Source organism: Aulostomus chinensis, chromosome 12 (assembly GCF_037954235.1).
Source record: "Aulostomus chinensis isolate RoL2024-O1b breed Wild chromosome 12, RoL_Achi_v1.0, whole genome shotgun sequence".
NCBI lineage: Eukaryota > Metazoa > Chordata > Actinopteri > Syngnathiformes > Aulostomidae > Aulostomus > Aulostomus chinensis.
This window is the reverse complement of record NC_141331.1, coordinates 1,110,676-1,135,954: the sequence shown is the minus strand read 5'-3', so window position 1 is coordinate 1,135,954 and position 25,279 is coordinate 1,110,676. Positions and strand designations below refer to the sequence as shown.

The 25,279-nt window shown below is 50.5% G+C and overlaps 2 protein-coding genes across 10 annotated transcripts in view; both read left to right on the top strand.

Annotated features, from left to right (window-relative positions):
* LOC147251651 (uncharacterized) overlaps nt 1–25,279 on the top strand; it is a 151,193-nt gene that overhangs the window by 99,707 nt on the left and 26,207 nt on the right. Inside the window, exon 3 of the mRNA XM_086221101.1 lies at nt 1,166–1,201. Coding sequence (XP_086077227.1) covers nt 1,166–1,201 — 36 coding nt within the window. The remainder of the gene's footprint in view (nt 1–1,165; nt 1,202–25,279) is intronic.
* The window catches only part of enox1 (ecto-NOX disulfide-thiol exchanger 1), a 66,024-nt gene that overhangs the window by 26,025 nt on the left and 14,720 nt on the right, over nt 1–25,279 (top strand). For 8 of the 9 annotated variants that reach the window (XM_086219502.1, XM_086219501.1, XM_086219500.1 and 5 more), the window contains 4 exons: nt 13,347–13,473; nt 13,555–13,692; nt 19,774–19,941; nt 24,954–25,160. In XM_086219502.1, coding sequence (XP_086075628.1) covers nt 13,464–13,473; nt 13,555–13,692; nt 19,774–19,941; nt 24,954–25,160 — 523 coding nt within the window. In that variant the 5' untranslated portion in view covers nt 13,347–13,463. The remainder of the gene's footprint in view (nt 1–13,346; nt 13,474–13,554; nt 13,693–19,773; nt 19,942–24,953; nt 25,161–25,279) is intronic. The other variant, XM_086219503.1, reaches the window with a different exon arrangement.

Below are 25,279 nucleotides of genomic sequence, written 5' to 3'. Positions count from 1 at the left end.
TTTCTCTCGTGGTCCTTCTGTCTCCAGTGTGCTGCTGCTTTGTTCCATGGCCGCCGCCGAGGAGGTGATGAATGGATGGATGTCCATCACCACGTGAGCAGGGAAGCCTTCAGGCCAGCTTTCCTGACACCGTCTGATCAAATGTCCTATAACCGTGTATGTCGTGGGTGTTTAACTTGGAGGTGTTGGGTGATAACAGCTGATGTTTTTTTGTTTTCATCGATCACCAAACTTAATGAAAGTACAGCTCAGTGCTGCATATCGGGCGAGGCTGCGGCGCCCTGATCAGGGCCTGCTGGCTTCAGCTGTAGCTGCTGCACCTCTGCTGTTGGGAGTTATCACCTCAGGCGTCAGGGCACGCTTACCAGCAGGTGGCAGCCGACGTTTCCAACGCTCTACACCTTTATTAGGTCATGGCGGTTGCAGACTTCATACGCCACAACATTTCAGTTCAAAAATATTAAAATGAGCAATAATTGAGCAGTGTAGCAACGAATCCTCAAACCTGTCACTGAGTAGAACATCTGGTTGCCTCGTGTCCAGGTCCAAATCAGGCGTGAGGTTCCCAACAGCTGAAGGTATTAGCAGGGTCAGTTCTTGCACATCAGATCCACCAGTAAATACCAAGTGGGTGGATGTTGAAGGAGACCCCTCCTACTCCTGGCGAGCAGCGAGGCGGGTGAGTGGTGCCCCCTGCAGCTGATTGGCTGGGAAAGCGTTCCCCATGAACAGAGCAACCGACCGCTTGCAGTTTATTTACAGTCGCTTTGAGCATAAATGTTCGGGATTAAAATCCCAGAATCCTCCTTTGGAAGAAGTGGTCATCATGGCAGGGATGGATATCAGCCATTTGATGGAGTGATGACATCAGAAACATTTCTCCTGCCGGTGGCGGTGCACAGCAGGGTGAGCAGCAGTGTGTTCATGTGGTTGGTGAATAATTTACCAGCGTGGTTCAACCTTGCCGTGTCCTCTGTGGTCTCTGAAAGTCTCACATAACACCCCACACACACACACACACACACACACACACACACACACACACACACACACACACACACCTCCTCCACCCCTCGTGAGAGGAATTCTACATGTGATCGGACACCAACAGTTAACTCATCGAGCTCCACTTCGTTTCTGGTTAAACTTGTCTTCCGCGCTCGTTTTTGTTTGGTTAGCATCACAGTTTCCTTCAACAGCAGTGAATGATTACTTGTGGAGTGGAGGTGCAGTAGCGGGCGCCCTCCTCCGCAGGCCGCCACCTGGACACGTGTGTTGGTGCAGCTTGGAGAGATTTGAGGTGTGTTTGTTGTGATGCAGCTGATCTGAGATCACGGAGTCCAGATCCTCCTCTGGTTGGGATGAATCGTGCAGGTTTACGGGGATTTAACGCTGCCAGTGCTGAAGTCTTGCCCCGCGGCCTCGTGTGAGTCACATTGCCTCCTCGCTGGGTTCTCATCCTGTCGTCTGATCCTGTCATGAGTCACGGCCGGGACCGCCGGTGAAGTAAACACATGAATGTGAACCGGAGCAGGAATTACATCCACAGACACGTTAAGCTCTGACTCAGACGTGTCATGTTGTGGCTCGGGTGAAGAAGTGCTATTTGTACATGATCTCAACAAGCTAGTGCTCCGGGTGACCACCCAACAGGGGTGGAGCAGGAAGGTGTAGGTATCAGTGCAAACTTCTTTAGCGAGAGCTAAATTGATAGAATCTGATCTGACAAGCCTCTGAGGACCAAGAACGCCCCTCCGATGGTTGAGGGGGCCAATCGAGCCTCCCTGCTGACGCCTGCCTTGCTAAGTTGTATGACCCATTTTGCATCTCAGGGCGGTTCTTTGGGCCAAAGACTTCCTCATGGACTTTGTGTTTTTGGAGAGGTTTGATTATCAAAACATTGCAGTTTGCGTCGGAGAAACACACAGGACCTTCTTCTTGCTCCGCCCCCACCAAATTTGACCAATGAACAAAGTGAACGTTCTTCTTCTTTGGGTTTATTGGCAGTTGCTGAAGCAGCTTATAGGTTCTTTAGCGCCAAGTTTCTCCGTGTGAAAACCAACTGGACTGCGGAGGAGCAGTGACGGACTCGTGCGCTGACTCAGACTGAAGCAAACGAACGAGCGAGGCCAGAGCAGCCCGAGTACAACACTTGCCGATGAACTGACTGGGTCTTGGGGGTCAAAGGTCAGTCACATGTGGATGATAGCAGAATTCCATCCAAATATCTCATAGCATGAAATGAAGAAGTGAGGACCTTTTATATCCAAAAGGTCAAAGGTCAGCCCATTGAGCCCTGCACTCTTCTGGCTCCTAATCAGCAACATTTCAGAAACAAACGTCTTGAACAACGATTCCACTGTTGGGGCTTTCATTCCGTGCGGCACCACATCAGGACATTCTGAGACAATAAACTGGGCTGGTTGGCGGAGGGATACAGTCGTGAGGCGGTGATTGGGTGGTGACGTTAATCCTCTTTATCTGAGACCTCATGACGGGGTCATAATGGCGCTCTGCTGATTGACAGATGGAGAATGTGCCTGAAGAATCCACCTGAACGGAGGAGCTGATTTTCTGTGTTTAAGAAGACGCATTGTTGCCTCTTGATTCCCCCTCCTCCCCCTCCTCCCCCTCCTCCTTTATCCCGTCTCTTCCTCCCCCTCTCGCTCACCCTTCTCCCCTGAAGGCATCTGGCTTCTCTCTAATTGCTGGTGTGAATCAGATGAGAAGTTGCTGTCTGCTCTGTGAATAAACGCCTCCTCGCAACACTGCTTCTATTGAATTGAATCACATCTCGGTGTGCTCCTGTGTTGCTATCTTTGTGAGGACCGGTTGAATAAAGATGTAACAGAGCGATCAGGTGGCGTAGCCCTCTGATGCGTAACGTGCGTCCACGTACAGGATTGTGTTTCCAGCTCCCAGAATAGCCTTCGTTGTTGCGACAACCAGCTGAATAAACTTTATTGTCTGCGGATGGCAGAACGATGCTCCTGTCCTGGCTCTGAGGAGTGTGTTGGCGGTGATCAGAGAGGAGATCCACCCCGCTGTGATGTGACTCCTCCAACGCTCGGATGAGGCGGGAATGTTTCCGCCGCTGTGTTCATTAGAGCTGCAGCAGCAGAGGGAGGGAAGTCAAAGGACTGTGGAAGTGAAATGGAAGTCGTTGCTTTGTTTCCTGAGAGAAAAATTAACGTAAACACACACACACAGACACACACAGACGGATGATGCGTCACTGAGCAAGTATGACAACTATATTGTGATGTCACAGAGCCATCCAATCGCAACAGAGAAGTCCAGTTGAACCCGTAAAGCGTATTTTTTGTGCTATTGTCTCCATCTGGTGGCGGTGGGGGTTGTTGGAACACGTCACAAGTTTCCCCATCGCTGCTGTTGCTGCATCAAAGCTGAAAAAAAACACCATGTCGCTGTCACAGTGTCCAATTTCAACTGTTGGGACCTACCGTAGGCTACGGCGTGGGTTCTACCGCCGTGGGGACCTACCGTAGGCTACGGCGTGGGTTCTACCGCCGTGGGGACCTACCGTAGGCTACGGCGTGGGTTCTACCGCCGTGGGGACCTACCGTAGGCCACGGCGTGGGTTCTACCGCCGTGGGGACCTACCGTAGGCCACGGCGTGGGTTCTACCGCCGTGGGGACCTACCGTAGGCCACGGCGTGGGTTCTACCGCCGTGGGGACCTACCGTAGGCTACGGTGTGGGTTCTACCGCCGTGGAGACCCGTTCTATTGCTGTGGGAACCTACTGCAGGCTACCCAGCAATGAGTCTCATGAATGTGAGGGGTATTCATTCATCCGAACACAGGAGGCTCTTGGCCATGGGGACCAAAGACCGGTCCTGATGCAGCAGAACTTCATTCATGAACACCTGGTCAAAGGTGGAGTGAAGGTGGAACCTGCAGTCAGCTTGAGGTTGAGGTTCGGATTAAGATTAGGGTTTGGATATTCACATGAATGGAAGTCAATGGAATGTCCTGATCAGGATAGCTACGCAAACCTGTGTGTGTGTGTGTGTGTGTGTGTGTGTGTGTGTGTGTGTGTGTGTGTGTGTGTGTGTGTGTGTAAATGCTAGCATGGAACATCTGGATGTGCTGTCCTCAGAGTTCTGAAGCAGCTCCGTCTAAACGACTGCTCCTTATATTTCTCGTATTTGTCAGTCTGGACTCTTGGAGCTTCCTGCCCAGGCCGACAGCGGAGCGGTGACCCAGGCACCACCACCTCTCCGTCAGGATGCGTCCTTCATCTGCCACTTCTCATTAGGAAGAGAGGCAGCCAACCGTTTGGAGCTGAGACCACAGGAACACACATCACTCCGCATTTCTTAGTAGAAGAAGAAATTCTTTGCCTTGAATGATCCAAAAGAGAGGAACCGATAATTAAGGGTCACACGTGCTGCCAAGCATGTGGTTCCCCATAGAAACGTGGAAATGGTTCCATCTTATAAGTGTGAACCATTCAGGAAGAATGCGATGTGAAGCAGAATCCACCTTCTCTGCTGACTACACCTCCGTGATGCTCCAGCCTTTGTGGCTGTTATCAATCTTTTATAGAGAGATTTCTTTTATCTGATGGTTTCAAAGCTGCATGGCTTCAAGACACGAATGGCTCGTTAGACAAAGAGATCTGCAACCAACAAATCCTCTAGAACTCTGCGGGACGTCTTCTTCTCCTGAGAGAACTCCCTTGTGTTGCCAACAGGTCGTTATCATCTACCTAAAGCTAACCGTTAATCGACTTGGTTGATTTTCCTGCACCTTGTGTCGTGTACCAAACACATCAGCCTGCTGCATCCCTGTCAAACTCATATTTAAAGACTATTAAAGAAAATGGCTAACGAAGGTTGAGGCAGCAACAATTTTGTCTCGTCTGTCCTGTCGCCGGAGTTGGAGAAGAAAACTAACGAAGAAGAACACGTCATCGCTACCCTGAAGGAGGCAGCTGGTTCTCCTGAGTACCGCAGCTGCATTTGTATTTGTACGGAACAATTTTTACAAATGTGAAATTGGTAAACAATGGTGACTTTTCAGTTCAAGTTGCGTAGCGTTCGACATTTGACTGGCGATGCCAAGTATCCCAAGATGTCCGCCGCCCGCAGAAGCCATGTACTGTCCTTATGAAGTTGTCTTTTAATAAACAGTGCTACGGTTTACATGTAGAGGCTCTACTTCTATTCCCATCAAGGCGTTTTGCTATTTTGGATGTTATTGCTATGATTTCTGTTCCCTCGCTGACCCTCAACCTGCGGAGGGAGCTGATCAGCGGTTTGTGGCAAAACTGGGTTCCATTTGGAGGCTGTAAAAACAAATCCCTGCAATCGTTCAAAGTCCTAACAATACGCAAACATAGATTTTGATGAAACATCACCACTTGTTCAGAAATATCCTCTGGTGGGTTAATAAGCTAGTTTGTGTTCTACCGTCTGCTGCTCTCTGCCGCTGCCCGTTGGTCTTCGTAGCTGGCGTCTGGATGTCATTTGTCCTGGTGATTGAGTTCATCATGTTGAAGCAGGATTCAATTCTCAGCACCTAACAGGGCAGATGTCTTCAGAGGGAAGACCGACATTCAGGAGCTGGGAGGTTGTGTTTGGCAGCTGAGATGAGATGATGTCAAACATCGGTGTCACGGTTGGCCGTGAGAGGCGACCTCAGGATCGACTCAGTTCTGACTGATGAGTTCTGCCACTTCTCGTCTCCCTTGATTGTAATTAGAGGGGACGGGAACAGACGGCGCCGCCACAGCCCGCTGGTTCTGTCAATCAGCCCATTTAGTGTAGATCTAATCCAAGTGTGTGATCTCACACACACACATACACACACATGCGGGCGCACTACATCAGTTCATTTTCTGACTTTGTCGCCTGACGCTTGTCTTTAACTCCCCCACTCAGCAAAATGATGCCTTCAGGAACCTTTAAAACGTCCTTGTTTCTACGTCACATGACTGAGTGGTGACATCATCACGGACTAGAGGAGATGAGTCAGTCACTGGAATGAAACACGAGACAAACGAAAAGAACAAGGATGATTGAGATGATTTTTGGTGTCACATGATGAAGAGGTGGGGCTTGTAGTTGCTAGCAGAGTTGATGGTCACCTGACTACAGAAGGTCCCCCTGACTGTACCACCACTGGCTGTTCTGGTTCCACTTGGTCCAGGGGGATGGATGGTTGTGCCTTGGGCTATATACTCCAATTCTTCCCTCTTTCCCCCGCCAAGCTGTGGTGGTTGTTGCTCCGCCCCCTCCAGGGACTTCTGTGTGCTTCCTCCGAAAGTGAGGAGTTTGACCCTGATCTACCAGAGGAGGTGCCAGTGCAGTGACCAGTAGACACCCCCTCATCCAGGGGACCCTGCTAGGGTCTAACCCTAACCCTCTCTTCTCAGATCGTCCAATCTGATTAATGGAGATCTTCAATTAACCATCCAATCATGTGAGGGGTGGGAGGAGTTACATCTCTGTGGCTCAGCAAACACGGTGGACAGAGAAGCTGAGTTAGTGGTGAAGAAAACCGCCATGATGCAAATATTAAAGCCCCAACAGAAGCGGTCCAAGTCTGTAATTGGTCAGGTTCCTGGGGACCATTATTCCTGACGGACAGGTGATGACATGTTGCTTTATAAGACTGATTATGTCTCTATGTGACTGAACCTTTGGGTCAGGTTTGACATGAAGCTAATGACGCTAACAGCCAAATAGCCACATTTGTTTTGTGGACTCACCGTCCCTCCCAGGTTGCTAAACTGCCCCACGCGAGCACCGCGAACGCCCCTCGCTAGTCCTCGTTAATGGCAGCTTTTTCAGAAGGTGGAAACTACAAACATGGCAGCACAGATGGTCGAGTGTTGCAAGATATTCAGCAAAGAGTGGGTTCCATCTGACACAGTCGAGCATCTTAAATGAGTAAGTAACTATTAAATGTTCATAGGCGATCCAGGCGGCTTTGGAAGGGACGATCGTGACACGTCCATTCAGTCAATAATTGACGACCCAATCATGAACTGGAACAAGCCTGACACCTACGAAGCCGAAGTAAACTCTGGAAACAGACCCGAGTGTTGCTAGGCAACGCAATAGACCGCTGGGTACCTGACTACTAATGTCCTCTAACAACATGGACTTGTTTACGCTCACATCAGTTTGAGCCTACGAGTGTCCACGCCGGAGCTGGACGACTGCGTTTGACTGCCTTCAATGTTGGTGTCGTTCACTTTGTTGTCACAAGCTCAAACACGAGTCCATCCAGGGTGGCGTCCACACATGTCACAGTGACGGCGTCTGATCCACTGAGGTGTATTTATCTCTGTGGTCAATATGTGTCGCCTTCATCTGTGAATGTAAATAAACACTCACAGGATTCATTTGTCGTGTGCGTGTGTGTGTTTGTGTTTGTGTGTGTTTGTGTGTGTGCGTGCGTGTGTGTGTGTGTGCGCGCGTGTGTGTGTTTGTGTGTGCGTGTGTTTGTTTGTGTGTGTGCGTGCGTGTGTGCGTGTGTGTGTTTGTGCGTGTGTGTTTGTGTGTGCGTGTGTGTGTTTGTGCGTGTGTGTTTGTGTGCGCGCGTGTGTGTTTGTGTGTGTGCGTGCGTGTGATGCTAATTGGGCTGTCCTGCAGAGCGGCGGATGTGAGTGACAGAAGGCGAGGTGTTTAAAATGCAGAGAGTGGTCACGGCTGGAGGAGCGCTAGCTACAAAACACTCTCTCTCTCCCTCTCTGTCTCGCTTCCTTCCTCCCTTCCTGTCTTTCGTTCTTCAGCACCATCTGGTCCATCTCAGTGACTCAGCGCTGTCGCCTGCTGGAGGCTCTGCCACACACACACACACACACACAGAGTCCTGGAGATGTGTATGGCGGTGTGTGTGATGCTGTGCAGTAAGAAACGCAGTACACCCCCGACATGTTAACAGTGACCAACCCTCTCTGGTTCTCGTCTTGCTGTCCAGACCCAGAAGTCATCATGGCCTCATGTGGTTCCTGACTGTCCTGGTCCCGGTCCTCCTGCTGTGGAACTCACACAGTCAAGCCTGTATTGAGTCTCAGTGACATCAGGCTGCAGTTTCCTGAGCTGGATGCTAACGCCAACCCTCCTCTGCTACAGAGGAGCTTCCTCTTCCACAGAAATACCACAAAACTACAAAACGAGACTTCGCAGCTTCAGCAGAAGCCTTGCTGGAGTGTTCCACTCTCAGATGGAAGAAGATCTCAGTGGTCGATTCAGCACTTTATCACTAAACAACCTTCCAGCAGATTTGGTGGCTCATGCATCACTCACACAGGGGGCGGAGCTGTCACGAGCGCCTCACAGGGATTTAAAGGGTTTCACACTAAGTCAAGCCCCACCCACCTCTACATAGCGTCACGATGAATTGGTTAGACCCCACCCACCTTTACATAAACTCACCATGAGTTGGTTAGGCCTCACCCTCCCTTTGTGACATCACTGTCAGTCCCCACCCACCTCTACGTGACATCACTCCTCTCCGTCATAGCACAGCTGCTTTGCGCTCATGTTAGCACTCCGTCCTTCAGAGCCAAGTGTCCAGCCCCCTCGTCGTCTCCTCGTTAGTCAGGCGCTGGTGTCATCTCCCGCCCGTGGTGACCCTCCCTCTCCGCTGTCGTCTCCGCCGCCTCTCAAACTCTAAGTGGATTAAATGGATTCAAAACAGGAGCTGCAGCCACGCTAATGGCATTGCTTGAATTTTAAGTAATCCACGGCGAATTGACTCGGAGACGTAGAGCAGCAGCTTTGTAACTGAGATGCATGACGGACGGCGCGGCGCTTCATCTGACGAGGCTGGTGGTCACCTGACTTCTACCATTGTGATTTACTCACATTAAAAACTTCAGTGATTGAGGCCAGAATGTCGATAACTGGCCTCAGAGCTCAGACCTGCCCCAGGACGTTGACTGACACCTTTGTATCTCCGTGTTGGTCAGGAATCGTTCAGGTTACCGTCTGACAGACGTGGCTGGAGGGCAGCGAACCCGTCGCCCGTCATCAGCCACTGACAGACGGGCAGAGAGGGAAATAAATGTTGACTTGGGCCGGCAGTTTGTGGATCCGGCCTCCACATCTGCTGTTAATTGCTGCTTGTTCTGCAGCTTTTCAGTGCTAATTTCAGGCTGGTGGTTGATTACGAGTCCCCCTGCAGGGCGATAACCTGCTGAAATGATAATGAAAGAGGAGGAACGGAGACAGTGAAAACACAAATATAGAAGACTGAGAGGAAGCAGCTCTCCAGCTGTTGAAACAGCTGCCTGATGATTCCATCCGTCTCCATGCCAACGTGAACTCTGCAATGAAAGCTGAGGACTCGACAGCACCTTTTACCAGGAGAACAACCAGGTTGGATTAAAACCTGAGCCCAGAACCTGAGCCCAGGTTCTGGGCTCAGGTTCTCCGTGTCGGGTAAGGGGGAGTTCTACTTCCAGCTTGTATAAATGATATACGTGCATAAACCCTCATCTCTTCCCACAGCCTCCTGCTGCTGTGTGTTTGAGGCTAGGTGCTAACTGCTACCCGTCTCCTCTGGGTCTGAGCCGGTCCCTTCCTCTGGACAAAGATTAGATGGGGAGCTGATTGGATTTGCTGCCTGGACTGCGGCCCATCTCTCTCTCTCTCTCTCTCACTCTCTCTCTCACTCTCTCTTTCTCTCTCTCTCTCTCTCTCTCTCTCTCTCTCTCTCTCCCCGTGTGGCGGTGGTTAATGGTGCCTTTCTAAAGGCTTCATTAGCAGTAATTTGCTGCGGCGAGCGCTGACTGATATCTGGGCCGTGACCCTGTCTCTCAGTTGAAGGGTAAAGAGGGAGACGGCGGCCCTGTGCTCCATCCCCAGATTAGTCTTCAGGCTGAACACAATGGCGAAGGCTCCATGATTAAAGCCAGACATCACTTTAAATGATCAATCACGCTGTGCCAGTCAGTGACATCTAGTGGTCAGGATGCAGAGTACAACCCCTCCCATGAAGATCCAGTGTGCAGACATGGGATCTAATATTCATAACCATGACTTCACGAGTGTGTCTTGATTTTGATCTTTTTTGTTGCTCTTAAATCCCAGTGAAATCCCAGCAGTCACCTGGTCGTTGCCCCGGGGACGGCTGGGAAGCTCAGGGCTGCACCTTGGCGTTGTTGAATGGATGTGGAACTTTGACGAGGCAGCAGCAGCCTTGATACGTTTGATGAAGGAAGGAACCGGAGATGTTCAGCCTCCGCTCCTCACCGGCGACACCGGGATGAACATCTCTGGTTGATTTCCAGTATCAGTGACCCTGTTTGTTACCGTGACGACTCCCTCCCTTTTGACTTCTGTCTCTAAAGCTGGAGATTCTTTGCTAGTTCTGAAAACTGTTTCAGGTCATGCAGAGTTGAAGCCTCTGTCGTAGTTCAGTTGTCTTCTTTACGGCAGCATGTTCATTCAGTTCGGTATGGTCGCGTGCAGAGTCAGAGGGAATGCTTTAGGGTGTGGCTACCTGTAATATGCCTCCATTTATGGTCCCCGACAGTCACAAAAAGCCAAGGTGGCACTGGTCCCAATTCTTGCTCCGCCCACCTCTTACAGAGTTACTGAAATGGTAATGGACTCACTTTATGCAACACTTTTCTACCTTAGCGGCACTCCAAGCTCTTCACAGTGTCGTCTCATTCACACTCACTCACACACTGATGGTGGAGCTGCCATGCAAGGGCCAACCTCCTCATCAGGAGCAATTATGGGTCCAGTGTGTCACTCGAGGACACTTGGACATGGTCAGCATGGTCAAGAATCAAACCAGCGACCCTTCGGTTGCTAGACGGCCACTCTACCCCTGAGCCATGCCGCCCACTTCATGCAGCACGTGCATTTTTTCCTTTTCTGATAGGGAGCCTTGACATCACGCCCCAGGGACGTCCCGTATCATCCAGGTCTTCTCACTCCAGCCCAGTGGTCAGGACTCCTCAAGGCCTTGGACCGGAGATAGGAACTAACTTACCGGCACACTTGCACTTCAGTGTCCGTTGGGTCCCAGGTGGGACCAGCTGGTCCGTTCAGCTGGACACATTTAAGGTCGCACCACACTGGAAATATGCCATTTATTTATATTGAGCACACAATGGACAGTTTAGCTGTTGTTAGCCATCAGTCTCTGTTAGCGTCAAGCTAAGTATACATGGCCGGCTCTTCCTGCATTCTGGAGTCACAAACAGGGAAAAACATGTCAGTGAGCTGTAGACTCCTGTTGGTGAGGACCGGGGGGACCTGGATCAGCTTCCTCCCGGTGGGTTTTATTTGTATTTTCTTGCGTCGGCCTCGTGTTAACTTGAAGACAAAGTGCGACGTTGCTCTAATTCCTCAAAGCCAGCATGACGTCTCGGGTGTGCGCTCCTGTGGCGATGGCATGGGAGCCTTGATGGTTGCATGACAGCGGTGCATGTAGCACTGCAAGCTGCTGCACAGGTGAAGTGGAGCAGGAAACCTGGACTCCCCTGACAGGAGGCTTCATCTGCTCACCAGCATCAAACCGTCCTCAGTTCATTCAGACACCATGGCGCATCAACAGCGTGCAACGATTTTGTAGAACTCGGAGAGTCTGAGAGCCGTTTATCGACGGCAGAGGGAGCATCCCTGGAAAGACTTTGAAGACTGAATGTTTACAGTCTCCCACCAGGAACTGTCGCCCCGGCAACATTTTTAATGCACGCGGAATTTGTGGATCGTTCCAAAACACATTTTGAAGAACGGGAACAGAGTGTGTGATCATCTGATTTCTGATGCCTTTTCAAACTGTTCAGAGCTCCATTTGGGACAAATCAGGGACGCGTGTGAAGCCCAGATCCTCCCGCTGGTCCTGTCCTCTGGTCGGGGTTTAGCTGGATGAAAGCTGCACTCTGATTGTTCTCGGCAGCATTTCTGCTCTTTTTTTTATTCATCACTCACCTCACGTCTTTGTCCTGCCCACTGGAGGTGAGAGGGGCGAAGTTGAGACTGAGACAACGCTGCATTGGTGTTATTTTGGAGTTTTATCATAAAAACATGTCGACTTATATCACATTCATAAAGTTCCTAGATGTGATTAGCATGTCAACACACACACACACACACACACACACACACACACACACACACACACACACACACACACACACAGTGTTGAAATGGGTGTGGCCTGTTTCTACATCGTAACCTCAACCATAACAATTGATGCTCCATCAAATCTTTGATGAACGATAGCGCTCAGTAACAAAGGACTGATTCAAAAAATTGTGTAAAATTGATGTCCATCAGGACGTGTGTTTGTGTGTGTGTGTGTGTGTGTGTGTGTGTGTGTGTGTGGAATGCAGAGGCAGCATGTGAGTTCATGAATATTTGAAGAGGACATGCATTCATCAGTGAATATTTCATAGTGCGTGAAAGTGAGCAGAGACACTCAGCGGAATTTATCATCAACCAGTGAGCTGGCCGACGGACGCCTCCTGTCCCTGTGCTGCCTCAGGCTGGTTGGATGACCAGTAGTGTCTGGAGGTGGGAGGGTGGGGGGGTGTCCTGGTCATTTGAGGTGCTTGTAGGGGTCGGGGGGGGGGGTCGTCTGATTCTCTCAAGTGTTACACCTCCAACAGAGGGAAGATGGGGCTGTAGACGTCACGTGGCGTCTACGGGGGGAATGGTGGCGAGGAACAGGAGATAAAACAGCAAGAAAGTTGAGCAGCTCGAGCTGCAGGTGTGTGTGCGTGCCGGCGTGCGTGTGTGTGGAGGGTAGCAGCTCTGTTCTTAACTTTAATCCCTGAGTCAACCTACTTTCTCGGTTCTGCTGAGTCTCCAGAGAACCTCATCTCCCCATAGAGCAGCGCCTCCTACCTGCCAACATGGATGATGTTTTTATGAGCACAGCCAAAACTATCACGTATGACATCATCCGTCCACCTGCGGAGGTGTGTACTCATGTTCCGCTATCTTTGTGAGGACGTTTGTTCGGGTCGTCATGTCTTGGGGCCCATCTCAGTGTTTCATCGCCCGCTCGGCCGGCGTGTCATCAGGATCACTCACCTCCCAATTTGCATCTTTCATTTCTTATTAACAACAAGACTCAGACTCCCAGCGAGTGCACGTGTCGAGTCTCAGACAGAGAAAGTGGACAACTAGTAGAACTGCAAGTCAAGAACGACACGCATGCTAATACATTAGCAACCAGCTGCTGTATTAGCATGAGAAACTGAAGAGCAGAGACGGCTTTGACCCCTGGTTCAAAGCGTAAAGTAGGCCAAGAGGTCAGTGAGGAGCTGAGAGGCAGAAGGAACAAAATGAAACTGGAATAATAATTGGAATGATTTTATCTTCTTCTCATCTGCCTGTTGCAGGGACAGTGACTGAGCCTCTGACTGGATGTCTCTGCGTCCGTCCCTCCACCCTCCAGTCAGCCGGTGGACGGATCTGATGAGACCACTGTGGCAGGACCAGAGAACACACCCCCTGCTATGGCTGGCGGTACGTAGAAAATAACAGGTGCAGCGGCCAGAAACCCGGCGAGTGCGGCATTAAAGCCCCCTCCCATCTTCTGTGGTGCAGCAGCTGATGGTGTCGGCAGTCTGGGCGCTGAGCAGAACCACCTGAACATCCCCGTGGGCGACCATGGTGCCTGGGCCACGGCCATGAACAACCTGGGCATCATGTCTGTGGGCCTGGGAGGACAGCAGCTGGTTTCAGGTAAAGTCATGGCCATCATGAGACAGCGCAGTATTGACACGTCGCCTAGGATTATTTTGGCTTTGTATCGTATTCAAAAGTGTGTTTTTTGGTTACTATGACACCAATGAAAAGTCCAGAGTCTGTAAACACAGAAGTAGACTGCAGAAGGATGATGGTATGAGCTAGCTGGAGGGCGGAGCCATGACACAGGAAACTCCCCCACATCCCAGTCTGTGTGTATGAGTGTGAGTGTGAGTGTGTGTGAGTGAGGTGCAACCTGATATTGATATTCAGACTACAGCTACAATGTGGTACTAACATCACACCCTGTAACCACCAGGTGGCGCCATGACTTAAACTCAGCTTGTAGGACTCATCAAATACCTAACCATGTGACTCCAGTTTCTACAGCTTCCTGTTCTATGGTCAGAAATCAAACATGGCTGCCTCCTTGCCATGGCAACCTCTCAGTCTTCACAGTAGCACGGCACTTGGTTCTGAGGGAGGTTCTGAACACATCTGAGAGGATCCGGTCCACTAGGACGGTGATAGTATTGTGTGTTTAGTGAGTGTGATGAAGCTTCACAGGTTCAGATGTGTGTGTGTGTGTGTGTGTGTGTGTGTGTGCGTGCGTGCGTGCACGCGTGCGTGCGTGTGTGTGTGTGCGTGCACACTTAGTATCATTGCTGCAGAGCGCCAGAGGACAGACAACCTTAAAATTCATCTCATACATATTTATGGCATTTCTAATAAGCCGACTGTGAATTTTCCAGTCACTCACTCACAGTCGTCTCACTGTGTGTGTGTGTGTGTGTGTGTGTGTGTGTGTGTGTGTGTGTGTGTGTGAGAGCTGATGAGCTAATAGTCTTTAGCTCTGCTGAGTGAAACAGCTCTCAGACAGCTGAAGCTGCTGCTACTCAGTGCTTCTTCTTCCATTGGAGTCAATGATATCTGTAGAAGTACTAATTGCAGTAATAAGTACTATTGTACTTGTTGGGATGGAGATTCTGCTGTGTCATGCATGTTCAATATGGAGGTGTGTAGACTGTCTGATTGAAGCGTCCTCAGGCTGAGACGAGGACTCCAGTCACAGACTTGAACGTGAAAGCTAAAATTGACATAACTACATCTGTTAGATGTTAGCAGTATCAGCTACATGCTAACTTGCTGTTAGCATGATTAGACATTGTTGATCATCACTGACCGTCTTGAGTGTTTTCCACTGCTAACGTTGCCATGACAACGACTGTCACCTGTGCCGCCAGGCAGACTTAACTGGGGAAAAAATGTCGGTGTGAGTTCATGACTCCAATTAGTGAGTGCTTGAAAGACAAGATACTCGTTTTGGGTGAAGTATGACTTTCAGACAGCATTTGTGGGCGGAGTCTGCTGAACACGGAGAGGTACGTCATGTGGGACCTGAGCTTGCTAGTCTGAGAACAACCAGCAGGATCGACGTTGAACCTTCGTCCTCAGTGCTTCATGACTTTTGTTGTGACAATGCTAAATATGAAACAACCACATCACTTTTGGGAGCAGGAGTCAAACCGCCGTGTTCAGGGCTCCAGAGTCCGATAGGCTCCCCTGCCGCCGTCGGCCTTCTCACGTCGCTGGTGCACACGCAACATGTGACTCTGACATATTAACTGACAGTTGGACATCGTGCGACTGTGTCACGTCTCCGTCTGTCGCAGCTCCTGCAGCATCTCTGTCCTCCCCAGACAAAGCTGTCTCTTGTTGTAGAGACATAAACTCCTCTAAGCTCCCCCTCTGGTTCCAGGCCTCCTCCCACCTCCCAATCCATTCCCAAAATTGTTTTTCAGAGACTTGAGGATTTGTTTTAGCCTTGTGTGTCCCTACCAGGAAAAGGCCCTGAGGTTCGTCGTCATTGAAGTGCTGCATTGTGGGAGATTGTTGAGGGTTTTGTGTTCGTTAAGCTCAGAATAATTGAATGGATTTAACTGAAGGGACAGACAACAACACAGCAGCCTAATTCCACTCAAACTCCAAATATTGAAACCATGACAGCATGTTCCAGCGGCGCTGGTTCGACTCCACCTCTGGGAACATCTGGAGCTCAGGCAGCGGAATGTGATGTGGCGAAGGGTCACTTACACCCAAGTCATCAGAAGCTCGTTTCCATCGAACTCCAGAGTCAACATTTAAAATCTTAATGAAAAAACTCCTCTGAATGACATTATTTGTGCTCAGGAACTTCAGTCATAACCAGCAGTGATTTCTGTTTTATATTTGGGTTCAGAAGGTATAAGACTTTATGTCATCCGGTATGATTACATGATGTCAGAAAAAGTTGATTGATTTTGTCAGTCTCACCAAAACTGGAGTCGGACTAACATACCAGCATCACGCCACTGGTGATGGCAGCACTCCAGCCTCAGGGGTCGCGCTGGGGCAACCGACTCCCACAAGCTCGAGGCGAGGAGGCATCATCATGGCGAGATTCTTCAAGTTGTTTGAACATTTATACCTGTGCCAGTACACTTTTGAGCTTCTTGAGGAAGTTTGTTGGTTTTACACCATCAGCCATAAAGGTGAAAAAGACAGAAATTCTGAGAAAAAAAACTTGATAGAATATTAGATCCACAGAACTGTGAGAGAGCTGCAGAAACTCAGTCTGAATTTACCTGGAAATAAGATCACAGTGTAAAATGATGATTTACAATCCCAGATGTTGCTAGTATCTAGACTCCAGACGGTTGTGGACTCTGAGTCAGCAGCGTGAGCAGGTGGGTCAGGTGTACCAGGTGTGTCGGGTGTGCCAGGTGTGTCGGGTGTACCAGGTGTGTTGGGTGTACCAGGTGTGTCAGGTGGGTCAGGTGTACCAGGTGGGTCAGGTGTACCAGGTGTGTCGGGTGTACCAGGTGTGTCGGGTGTGCCAGGTGTGTCGGGTGTACCAGGTGGGTCAGGTGTACCAGGTGTGTCGGGTGTGCCAGGTGTGTCGGGTGTACCAGGTGGGTCAGGTGTACCAGGTGTGTCGGGTGTGCCAGGTGTGTCGGGTGTACCAGGTGGGTCAGGTGTACCAGGTGTGTCGGGTGTACCAGGTGGGTCAGGTGTACCAGGTGGGTCAGGTGTACCAGGTGGGTCAGGTGGGTCGGGTGTACCAGGTGTGTCGGGTGTACCAGGTGTGTCGGGTGTACCAGGAGCTGCAGGTGCTGATTAACGAGAGAAACGTCTAAGAAACGTGAGGCTTGGTTCAGCTGTTGTCTCAAACACTGTCTGAATTGTGATGGAAACGTGCTTCCCCAGGTAATCTCACCTCCCGCTCATACTCACGTACTGCAACAGAAAACCTCATAGACTCGCCACCATTAAAAGCCTAAAAGCTCCTCCCTCTTTTGTCTCCCTCTGTGTCTGAGGCTGACGCTGAGAAATGAACCTGGCTGAATCATTTGGCGCGGCCCTCAAGCCGCCTTGTGTGATTGTGATGAATGTGCAGCTCGGCAAAGTGTAATTTACCTGTCAGGGTTATCGCGGACAACACTTTAATGAGTTTTCCTGAGACCTGAGGCGTCCCTGAATGCAACCCGCTTAAACGCTGCGATGGGAGGAAGATTATCTCTCCCTGTTTTTCTCCTGATCAGCCTGAAGATCTGTAGGCAGTTTTTTGTCTTTTTGCCAGATAAAACTGAAACATCCCGGTAGGAATTCATTGGGATTGTTGCTCCTTAAAACATGGATGTACATATTTGTTGATAAAATGTTCCGTTCTTAAGGAATCATCAAGATAAGAAAGAATTTGGAGGCTTTTACCCACCGTGACATGAGTGTGTGGTGTCTGTGAGGTTGGCACTGTAACATCACTATAACCATTGAAGGGATTATCATGATAATTTATACAGATATTCATGGTCCTGGGTGGACGAAGTCCAGGGATCACCTAACTCACCAGCAGTGCCACGCTGTGGAGGCATGCGGTGTCTCTGTTGGCGGCCGGAGGCTTTTTTACCAAGAAGCCGCCTGAAGCCGTCAGTTTACTTGTAACCCTGTCGATTCAGGGCGCAGCCAAACCTCCTCGCTGCGCCGAGTCTCCACGCCGTTTCTTTGCCTACATCATGGCAACTAGTTGTTTGGACGGTGTCACGGTACTAAGTCCAACAGTTTTGTATGATTCACAGTTATGAAGTGCCGCACTACATCACGACGCCGCTGCAACCTACTTTGCCGTTACAGTTTCGATGGATAAACTGATCTGAGAAATGACTCGATTGACTGGAAAGTCTAGAGGAGCTGCACGATTAGATCATTGATCCCCGCTGAAGTAACTGTGTGCTGCCAGGATGTAGCTGGCAGCACACAAATAATGTTTGGATGTCGGGTGACTCGCGCTCCCCCTGGGATGCGGGGGTGCGCCACACATTTTGAGAAACGCTGATTTATAGGAAGATATTTGAGGACTATTTGGCCATTTGCCAAGAAAACCAGAGCTACCTCGTCTTCATGTGTGCCCACTGCTGTGACCTTTGACCTGCCTGTCATCCCTGAGTCACAGCAGACATCTGTGGCTGAAACGACTTTCCAGCAATGTCAGGTTAATGCCTCCTGGGACACACCTGTGGCCTCCAGCTTTCCCGGCTGCAGCTGTTCTGCGCGTTCTGAGTTGCATTTTTGTTTACTTGCTTCTTTGTTTGCGTGCTTCTTTGTTTGTTTGCTTACTTGTTTGTTTTTTGTTTACTTGCCTCTTTGTTTGTTTGTTTCTTTGTTTACTTGTTTGTTTGCTTGCTTCTTTGTATGTTTGCTTCTTTGTTTGTTTGGTTACTTGTTTGTTTGCTTGCTTCTTTGTATGTTTGCGTGCTTCTTTGTTTGCTTCTTTGTTTGTTTGTTTGCATGTTTTGTTTGGTTATTTGTTTGTTTGCTTGCTTCTTTGTATGTTTGCGTGCTTCTTTGTTTGCTTCTTTGTTTGTTTGCATGCTTTGTTTGGTTACTTGTTTGCTTGCTTCTTTGTGTGTTTGCTGGTCTCAAAGCGCCATCGTCCGTTATGACGGTTCAGAGAGGACCGAGCCAACGGTACGGAGGAGCAGGAGTTTCTACTTGAATCAGTCTAAGCAGCAAGAATCATTTTGTGGTGCCCCTGTCATTTCAGTCACATGACTCCTATATCTGCTGGGGTGTGGCTCCTCCCCCTCTCTTGTTATTGCAGTATTATTGCAGCGCCACCCTCCTCTGCTCCATTTTCACCCGACAGCAGACACATTGCTACTTTCTTCCCAGGCGGTTTATCTCTCGCCTCCCTCGACACCTCAGCCAGCATCGCTCTTGCCACCAGCTCTCCGCTCCATCCTCTGCTCCTCTAAGTAACTGATGCTGTGAGTCACTTCCACTCCTGCTGGGATTTTTCTGTTTGGATATTTAATCCACACTCTCTCCACCGCTTCCTGCCTGTGACCATCTGAACATGAGACACGCCACTGATTCATCCATTCATTCCTGATTAACATAAATGAGAACTTCTGTACAGCGGAGGTCCTCACAGGTCCAAACATTCACTGAAAATACTGAAAGGTCAAAGGTCCGAGTCCTGTCCAGGAAAGTCTAATAAAAATAGATTCACACAATTTTGTGTTACTGTAGATGATAAATATTCCAAAATTTTTGCCTTTATTCTCCTCTTCGGTCAGGAGTTCCATCAAGGGCCCAAATAGGTGCCGCTCCTCCAGGTTTGACCTCTGCTATTCCGTTTCTCTGGGCGAGAACAGACCTCTGTGACCTTGGCTCAGATGGACCCCTTCATGGGCATTTAGGAGACAAGTGGACAGAAATGTCCCTCACAAATGTTGCGGTGGCTACTTACAACATGAAGGTTGTGGTTGTCAAACTCTGGTGACCCGCCTCCATGTAGATGTAACACTGATGAAAGCAGGTTCAGGTGAGTCAGGTATGAATATCCCTTCATGCTGCTGTAGTAGCAGACCAGTTCACACCTGCAGCCATCATGGTTGTTTGCAGAACGCTTCGCTGTCTGTCGCTGTGTGGGACCCGCCCAGACCCAGCTGAGACCCGCCGTCCAGTCAGGGACGTCCTGGTGCTCATTTTGATTCATCAAGACTCATGTGGACCCTCTGTGCTTGTTGTGTGCTGCAGACTCTCTGTGTGTCCAGAGGTTCGATCCCCCACTGGGCCTCATCGCACCCATAAACCCCATAATGGCAGGAATCAGCCTGGTCCCGCCTCCACCGCTACCCACCGACATGCCTGTGATCAAGGAAATCATTCACTGCAAGAGCTGCACCCTGTTCCCTCAGAACCCCAGTAAGACCCTGCACCCCGACACGCTCAACCTGAATGGCTGAATGCAGCGGAGAGGAACTAGGAGGCAGAGTTAATCAGGGCCACACACGTATGACACATGTAGACCACGTGATGAAGTGCCAGCTGAGGAAGAGAGATGGTTGAGCCATGTTTGGTCCCGTGAATCCAGGAGGGATCTGTTGCTAGAACTCCTTCCAACACACACGGCAGCAGGAAACACTAAAACACACATCTGACACAACGGCAATCACAACAGTCACGGTTAAACCTTTGATATTAGTCGGTATTCACTGCGATGAACAGACGTACATGTTATACTAAACACTGAGCACTCAAACCCCCAAGAACCAGGGAGGTCCTTCGAGCTGCTTGGGCAACAGAACCAGGTGTGAGCCAGGATGGAGAGACCAGAGTTCCCTGTGGTGGCGGGAGGGGCACTAGCTTAGCTACCAACAACATGCTAGCACTAGAATTGCCTAAGTTCTGCTACTTCTTCCTCTGTAATGGAAGAACTGTTCCAGGAACAGTGAGCAGTAAGCACAGTGCCCGTTACCTGATGCACTGGGGTCCAACATCCATTCTCCTGTGGGCTCACGCTGTGGCAGACACAGCCAAGTGACTCGTCTAACTGTCACGATGTCACAGGTTTGTCGTCGTTGTCCTCTTCCTCCTCTTTATCCGGTGGGTCTGGGTTGTGGGGGCAGCAGCCTCAGCAAGGAAGCCCAGACCGTCCTCTCTCCAGCCACTTCAACCAGCTCTTCCGGGGGAATCCCGAGGCGTTCCCAGGACAGCCGAGAGATATAATCCCTCCAGTGTGTTCTTGGTCGGCCTCTGGGCCTCCTCCTGGTTGGGCATGCCTGGAACACCTCCTGAGGGAGGTGTCGCGGGGGCATCCTCACCAGATGCCTGAACCACCTCCACTGACTCCTCTACATGGAGGAGCAGCAGCTCTACTCTGAGCCCCTCTCTAAGGGAGAGCCCAGCCTCCCTTCGGAGGAAACTCATTTCGGCCATTTGTATTCGCGATCTCGTTCTTTTGGTCATTACCCAGAGCTCATGACCACAGGTGAGGGTTGGAACGTAGATTGACCTGTAAATCGAGAGCCTTGCCTTCTGGCTAAGCTTCCTCTTCACCACAACAGACTGGTTTAGCACCCACATCCCTGCGGATGCCGCCCCAATCCGCCTGTCAATCTCCCGCTCCATCCTACCCTCACTCGTGAACAAGACCCCGAGATACTTACTCCTCCACCTGAGGTAGGACCTCCCCCCTGACCTGGGGTGGGCAAACCACCCTTTTCCGGCTGAAAACCATGGCCTCAGACTTGGAGGTGCTAATTCTCATCCCAGCCGCTTCGCATTCGGCTGCAAACTGTCCCAGCAAGAGCTGGAGGTCGTGGCCCGATGACGCGAAGAGGACCACGTCATCTGCAAACAGCAGAGACAACACCCTCCCGCCATCGAACTCAACCCCCTCCACCACCCGGATGCATCTAGAAATTCTGTCCATAAAGGTGATGAACAGAACTGGTGAATTCTGTCCATAAAGGTGATGAACAGAACTGGTGGCAAAGGGCAGCCTTGGCAGAGTCCAACCCTCACTGGGAACAAGTCTGACTTACTGCTGGCAACGCGGACCAGACTCTCGCTCTTCCGGTAGAATGACCGAATAGCCCTTTGTAAAGGGCCATCCACCCCATACTCCTGCAGTACCCCCCACAGGGCGCTCCTGGGAACACGGTCGTAAGCCTTCTCCAGATCCACAAAACACATGTGGACTAGTTGGGCAAACTCCCATGCCCCCTCCAGCAGACTAGTGAGGGTGAAGAGCTGATACACGGTTCCACGGCTGGGACGAAAACCACACTGCTCCTCCTCAATCTGAGGTTTGACTATTGCCCTGACCCTCCTCTCCAGTACCCTGGCGTAGACCTTACCAGGGAGGCTGAAGAGTGTGATTCCCCGATAGTTGGAACACACCCTCTGGTCCCCTTTCGTAAAGACGGGGACCACCACCTCGGTCTGCCACTCCAAAGGCACTGCCCTCGATGTCCACGCAATGTTGAAGAGACGTGTCAACCAGGACAGCCCCACAACATACAGACCCATGAGTTACCCAGGGCAGATCTCATCCACCCCCGGGGCTCAACCACTGCGGAGTTGCTTAGCTGCCTCGGCGACTTCTGCCCCGGAGATTGGATGACCCCCCCCAAGCACTCCCCAAACTCTGTCTCCTCCATGGAGTACGTGTTGGTGGGATTGAGGAGTTCCTCAAAGTACTCCTTCCTCCGCCCAACTATCTCCCCAGTTGACGTAAACAGCCTCCCGTCCCCACTGTTAACAGTGTGGGCAAGTTGCCGCCTTCCCCCCTGAGGCGACGGACGGTTTGCCAGAACCTTTTCGGAGCCGACCGGTAGTCGTTCTCCATGGCCTTACCGAACTTCTACCACGCCCAGGTTTTTGCCTTGGTGACCACCATTGCTGCACACTGCTTGGCCTGCCGGTACCGGTCCGCTGCCTCTGGAGACCCACAGGCCAGCCATGTCCTGTAAGCCTCCTTCTTCACCCTGACGGCTCCCCTCACCTCTGGTGTCCACAAGCGGGTTTGAGGATTACCGCCACGACTAGCCCCAGCAGCCGCCTCGACAATGACAGAGTGGAACATGGCCCATTTGGACTCAATGTCCCCCACCACCCCCGGGTTGTGGTCAAAGTTCTGCCAGAGGTGGGAGTTGAAGATCATTCTGACTGGTTCTTCACCTAGGCGTTCCCAATAAACCCTCACTACTCGTTTGGGCCTGCACGGCGTCTTCCACTGCCACCTGATCCAACTCACCACCAGATGGTGATCAGTTGACAGCTCAGCTCCTCTCTTCACTTGAGTGTCCAGAACATGCGGTCGCAGGTCAAATGATACGGCTATAAAATCGATCATAGACCTGCGTCCTAGGATGTCCTGGTGCCATGTGCACCGGTGGGCATCCTTATGTTTGAACATGGTGGTCGTTATGGACAAACTGCGGCTTGCACAGAAGTCCAATAACTGAACACCACTCAGGTTCAGGTCGGGCCTGCCGTTCCTCCCAATCATGCCCTTCCAGGTCACGCTGTCATTGCCCACATGAGCGTTGAAGTCTCCCAGTAGGACAATGGAGTCCCCAGCCGGGGCACCATCCAGTACCCTTCCTTCAGGACCCATTCCCCAACCCGAAGGCGCAGGGAAGCAACCCTTTCATCCACCAGGGTAAACCCCACGTACAGGCAGAGAGTCTAGGGGCAACCAAAAAGCCCACCCCCCACCCTCCGCCTATCACCTGGAGCAAGGCCGACGATATCTAGCCGGTAACGCTCAACCTCTTCCACCAGCTTCAGCTCCTTCCCCGGCAGAGAGATAATGTTCCATGTCCCAAAAGCCAGCTTCCATGCCTGGGGTTCAGACAGCCGAGGCCCCCGCCTTGGACTGCCACCCAAGCCACATTGCACCGGACCCCTCCGGTTCCTCCTATGGGCGGTGAGTCCAAGGGAGGACATGCTTGTGCCACCTTTTCGGCCTAGACCCGGCCGGGCCCTGTGCGCCTCCGGGCAGGGTACACACAGCACTTGTTTGTTTCTCCATGAGGGGTCTGTTGAACCGTTCTTTGTCTGCCCCTTTGCCTAGGACCAGTCTGCCTTGGGTGACCTTAACAGGGGCAAAATGCCCCTGACAGCATAGCTCCTCGGGTCACTAGGGCACTCAAACTCCTCCACCATGATAAGGTGACGGTTCCAGGAGGTCCAATAATATTTGGAACAATAATGGAGCGTTGAACTGGCTGTTAGAAGGAGGTGTGAGAACAGAGCAGCACACTCGTGTTGCCCTCACATACTCAAAAAGAGCATTTTGTGCCTTGTGCACAACTGAGCATCCTTCCATCACGATGAATCAGGGCCCCGCCCCCAACGTCATATCCACTTGTCCTCACACATTCCTGATGCAGGCAGACAGTTTCTGAATGTCTTGAATGTTGATGCTGCGTTTCCAACAGCAACCGGAGCAGAAACAATCTGGGCGCCTTTGATTTGCCGTGGCAGCAGGTTGTGTTTGCACATCTTCCCACGCAGAAAACTCCTCGACTGCTCCAGCAAATACATTTAGAGAGAAACCGCTTCTGTCATAACATCTGGCGAGACAGATGTCAGGCAGGAAATGTAAATATTTCAGCTGATTTCTTTTACTACCTCCGGAGATCTTTCAGTACAAAACAGCACACGTCAGGCAGTGTTCAACCGTCACACCAGGAAGCGCAAGGTTGGTCATGTGACTGTTGATGTGGCGGTAACCACCATGTAGCTGACCAGAGCTTCAGAATTACAGCAAGAATAGTAACCTCATTTGAAACAGAGACGCTGAAGTTGTTTACTTTTGTTTGTTCATCCAGAAAAATTTGATAAAAGTATGATAATGAATAAATCATGACTCTGTTGTTGCATTGCTCTTCCTAAATGAATGTCATTGAAATTCATAATTATGTTTAATCACTTATCTTTGCAGGTTATATGTTTATGTAAGTAATGAAGTTGCGATTTCATTCAAATGCAAATTCATCTCAGATGATAATAACTTTAGAACTTCATTATTCTGTAATCCAACAGACCGATTGCCAGGACGCCGACGTTACAACATCACCATGCGGGTTTTTACAAAATATGAACGCAGGGTTCATTGAGTCGTTACAGAACGACGAGGAAACAACTTTAAAAAGTTCCTCTTTCTGGAGCTACAGTTTGTTTGACGGGGTGTGACTGCAGTTAAAGCAGTTAGGTTCAAGCCTTTCATCCTCTTATTATTAGCAGGTAGAGCTCACCTTTCTCAGGTGACAACACAGGTGACATCATATGTGACCTGGAGTTGAATGAATTTTCTGCAGATCTGAAACTTACAACGTTTTTCACATTTTGAAAATCTGTTGCCAAGAGAGATGTGTGTTATGTCACCATGGCAACCACATTGATGATATTATCATTGCGGTCAGACCTGCCCCCTCCATCAACGCGGGAACGACCCCCTGGCTGTAAGACGGTGTTTGTGGGAGGTTTACCAGAGAACGCCACAGAGGACATCATCAGGGAGGTGTTTGACCACTGCGGGGAGATTATCGCCATCCGAAAGAGCAAGAAGAACTTCTGCCACATCCGCTTCAGTGAAGAGTTCATGGTGGACAAAGCCATCTACCTGTCAGGTGAGACCACAACACTTGATCTCAGTTTGGTCCAAGGACATGCTGCTGCAACGAATATGGCGATCAACCATGTGACAGCAGCATCACATAAGGGCCTGCTGTCCCCTTCCCTCCCTTCA